Here is a 3971-nt window from a genome sequence, read left to right on the forward strand (position 1 = left end):
CACACACACACACACACACACACACACACCGTTATCCAAAGTGAATGCTGGAAAATGCTCTGCAGAGTAAGAGTATACTCATGTCAAAAGCAGTCAAGTCTGCATGTTTTATGTCTCACAGGTGACCACATGAGCAGATACTCAAAAATACACCAGTAGATTTGCAGCAGTTTGTGTATACCCGAGTTGTAAGTTATAATGAGGTGTGTGGTTGTGTGTGTGTGTGCGTGTAATAATCAGTGTGAGCAGAGTGTTAGTAAATAGTGACTTACAAGACAGGGAGTGTGCTCCTTTGGGCAGGTACTCAAACAACAAAGGGTTATCATCTCCCATCATCTCAGCCCGCAGAGACAGCAGGCTGTTCTTACTCATCAGCGCCGCCTTCAGATTGGCTACAGATGAGATTGTTCCACCCACGCCTCCTCCCCCAGCCTCTTCTGATTCGTTAGGACCCAGGTAGCTGGGCTCTGTGGTGAGAGGCTCTTCCTGCTTGAGGAAGAAGTCTAGGCGTTCGCCACGGCTGTCTGAGCTGTTGGGTTCGGTCACGTCTGCCCCTGAAGAGAGATGAAGTAACAGAAGATGGGTGAGGCTCTTCTGTCCTTCTGCTGCCATCACCGACTAACATTACAATGGTTTTTTAAAACAGCGCAAACTAAAACAGGGAAATTCAAGTAGGTGGCAAGGGACAATGCACTGAAAACATTTTACACAGCAATGTCTTAACTTAATTAGAGGGATTACATGGTTCTCCATAGGCTGAAAATCCTGCCACTCTTGGATTTGTGAAATCCTTTCAAAGGGGATAAAGAAAAGTAACCCTAACATTCTACTTGAACAATTGCCACTTTTTGCAGTGTAAGGGTTTCATCCAACTGAGCTTAAGTGAAAATACAAAAAAGAAACACCATATTAAAACCCATTCTTTCAAAGCTCTCAGCCGAGTCATCATTTACACCCAGTGTTTTCGGGTTGCAACTACCGACACGTCACCGCTCTGAATCCTCTCTCTCTCCTCAACTCCCTAACTTACCTCATCATCACCAGTCAACAAAAATACAGGGAGATCATAAAAAGACAGTGAGTGAGAGAGGAAGGCAGACATAGAAGTGATATATGTGTGTGCATTATGTCTGTGCGTGTGTGTTTTTAGCCGTCAGTGTCGCTGAAAGTGTGTGTAGAGAAGCTGTCAGCGGTAGACATGTCGCTGGAGGTTCCACTGTATCTACAAGACTGTCAGACCACACTGCTGACAACAGCTCCGCTCAACACAAACACGCAAATACGGACACGCAAGCACGCTTTCATTGCCTCCTAATTGACAATTAACTGATGACAGGTTGCTTTCTCTAACAGAGACTTAGACAAAAATACACATCATGTACATCACAGGCTTAAAGACTTTGAAAGAAATGCTTGTCTACACCTAAAACAAACACATACAAAACCTGTGAGTGCTAATGCAGACTTGCAAGTTGTGAGCATCATTTTGTGCGATTGCTAGACAGAAACCTTCTGACATCCTAATATTTAGTTCTACCGTTCCACAAAGCCCATGCAGTGACAGCTGAAATCACACTTAATGCTAATAGGGAATAAACAAAGTGAAGACGGGGGTGATGTGGGGGCACGGAGAACAGAAACGAGCGGAGAAGTGAAGGAGAAAGAAAGGGTAAAAAAATTATATGGGCGCGAGAGAACAGAAAAGCCCTATTGTCCATTTTAACTACAGTCAGGTAGTGCTAAGTGTTTCCTGTGCAGCCCACAGCTCATCTGCTGCAGGGGGAGTCAAGGTGACAGAGACAGTAGTTTGCCTCCACGTCTGGAATACCGATGGGTATAAAGCCTCTTCACAGCCTACTGGGTCAATGTTGACCACTCTGCCACACACACACACACACACACACACACACACACACACACACACACACACCACAAACAACACACACAACAGTTTCATGCTCAGTACAGATACATGATTACAGATCAGATGGATGGATATATAGTACGTTCTGTATGCACGGTTGCACATACACGTGAACCTAGATCTGAACGGTGTAGTGATACCAGATATTGAGGATGGGGTCATAATGTATGGGGCGTGCCAGATAAGAGTGACATACATACGAAGTAATCAGCGGCCATCAAACTACTTGCAAACGCAGAGGAAGATATAAAGAGAGGAGATAAAGTAGGAGGAATGAAGACAGAAATGAGCAGGCACGGACAGATAGAGAAAGAGAGAAAAAAAAGGCCCCTGCCTTTTTTGTGTAAAAGCGGGGGTGTTGAGCTGTGGAGGAAGCACAGAAGATACACACAAAACACACACACATGCATCCACGCACACCCCCGCCCCAACCCGCGCACACACACACACACACGCAAAGTTAATTAAGGAGGGGGTGTAGGGGTTGGCGCAAGGGGCATGAGGTGCAGGAATTCATTAGAGCTCTGCCCCCTCCTTCAGTGGGCAGCCCAGCAGCCACAAGAGTCAATCAATAACATAGATCTGCTGTGGGCCAACAACACACACACACACACACACACACACACACACCAAAAAACACACACACACACACGTAAATGGAGAAAAGAGAGGCAGACAAATGGAAGGAGAGGAAGCGAGGGAGAGAGAGAGGGTCACCTCTGACCCCCATCTCCCTCCACTCATCTGTGCATTGGAAGAACGAATGACCCCTGAACACTTTTCCCAGCATCCCCTGGACACGTGCATCTACAGATGGAACATGTCCACCCTCCTCACAGTCATACAGTAACAATGCTTCAGTCACACACTGCAGGTTAGATGACAGTTATGGAAAAGCGATTTCTTCATGATTTCCTCGCGCATAACAGTCACAATTTTGAAATGTTGTAATGTATGAAATTAACATCTGCGCTTTACACATTAGCGAAGAACTCTTTCTGTCATGCTGACACACTCTGCCTTGCAACATACAGTAGCCTGCTTTCTGAGGGCTTATCTGCATTTCCGAGACTAAGCATAAGATATTAGAAATTAGTATTCAGCTGACCACAAACAGGCTTCCACACCAAATAATTGGAATATACAAAATAATCCTCCTTCACTTATGTAAGCTTTATCAGACCTTACGTTGATGGTGTTTTACTTAAACCTCATCCTGTTCCGACAGTTAAAATCATTTACCAGAACCAGTCGCACCTAATCCCATGCACGCAGTTTATGGATTTCATCATACGTGTGCAAGGTTTCTCCGAGGATTTGTAGACACACATATTGTGGTGTCTTTCAGTGGCAATAGGTTTATCTGGAGTTTTAGAGACACTGTGGTTACATCATTCCTTTGTGCACATATGCTGAGTGTTAGCGTACTGCTTGTCATGAGACAACCTATGAATTTCAATGGCCTAGGATATGGCTTTGATCTGCATGGTCACATACAAAAAACAATAGCTTTTCCCTCATCCTTTTCCCCCTTCTTTCTTCAGCATGTACAGTGCAGCGGTCTCTGTACAGTGAAGGGAATTTTCATTTTCCCCTTCATAAAAGAGTCCGAATAATTTAGATTTCTGCTTTCTGAAGAGATCCTCCGTTTAATTTGGTTGCCATGGTAGCCAGGCACCCTTGGCTTCAACATTTATGCTAAATAAAAACCCCTTTAAAAGGAGAGACAAATATGTGGAAACGGTGGTTCTCTTTGTTCATGTGTGTATTTGTGTGTGTGAGTGTGTGTGCGCACGTGCGCACATGTGAGCGAAGCTGCAAGCTATGTGGGGGCTTGAGCTAAGCAAAAGCAGAAGAAGACTTGCCTTGGAATAAAAGATGTTTGTTGAACTATACTTCAAATGTGTTGCAAGGAATACTGCATTTATCATCCATTGAGAGAGTTAATGGATAGAAGATACAGTTTTATGGTGCTGTGGTTCAGGCTGCACTGTATATCTAAGTTTGTTAAGTGTGTGTGTGTGTGTGTGTGTGTGTGTGTGTGTGT

At 44.5% G+C, this 3971-nt stretch overlaps 1 protein-coding gene across 9 annotated transcripts in view; it reads right to left on the reverse strand.

Moving 5' to 3' along the window:
- The window catches only part of zbtb46 (zinc finger and BTB domain containing 46), a 60864-nt gene that overhangs the window by 15023 nt on the left and 41870 nt on the right, over positions 1-3971 (reverse strand). For all 9 annotated transcript variants that reach the window (XM_032521511.1, XM_032521507.1, XM_032521506.1 and 6 more), the window contains exon 4: positions 273-554. In XM_032521511.1, coding sequence (XP_032377402.1) covers positions 273-554 — 282 coding nt within the window. The remainder of the gene's footprint in view (positions 1-272; positions 555-3971) is intronic.

The sequence above is a fragment of the Etheostoma spectabile genome, chromosome 7 (assembly GCF_008692095.1).
Source record: "Etheostoma spectabile isolate EspeVRDwgs_2016 chromosome 7, UIUC_Espe_1.0, whole genome shotgun sequence".
Lineage (NCBI taxonomy): Eukaryota > Metazoa > Chordata > Actinopteri > Perciformes > Percidae > Etheostoma > Etheostoma spectabile.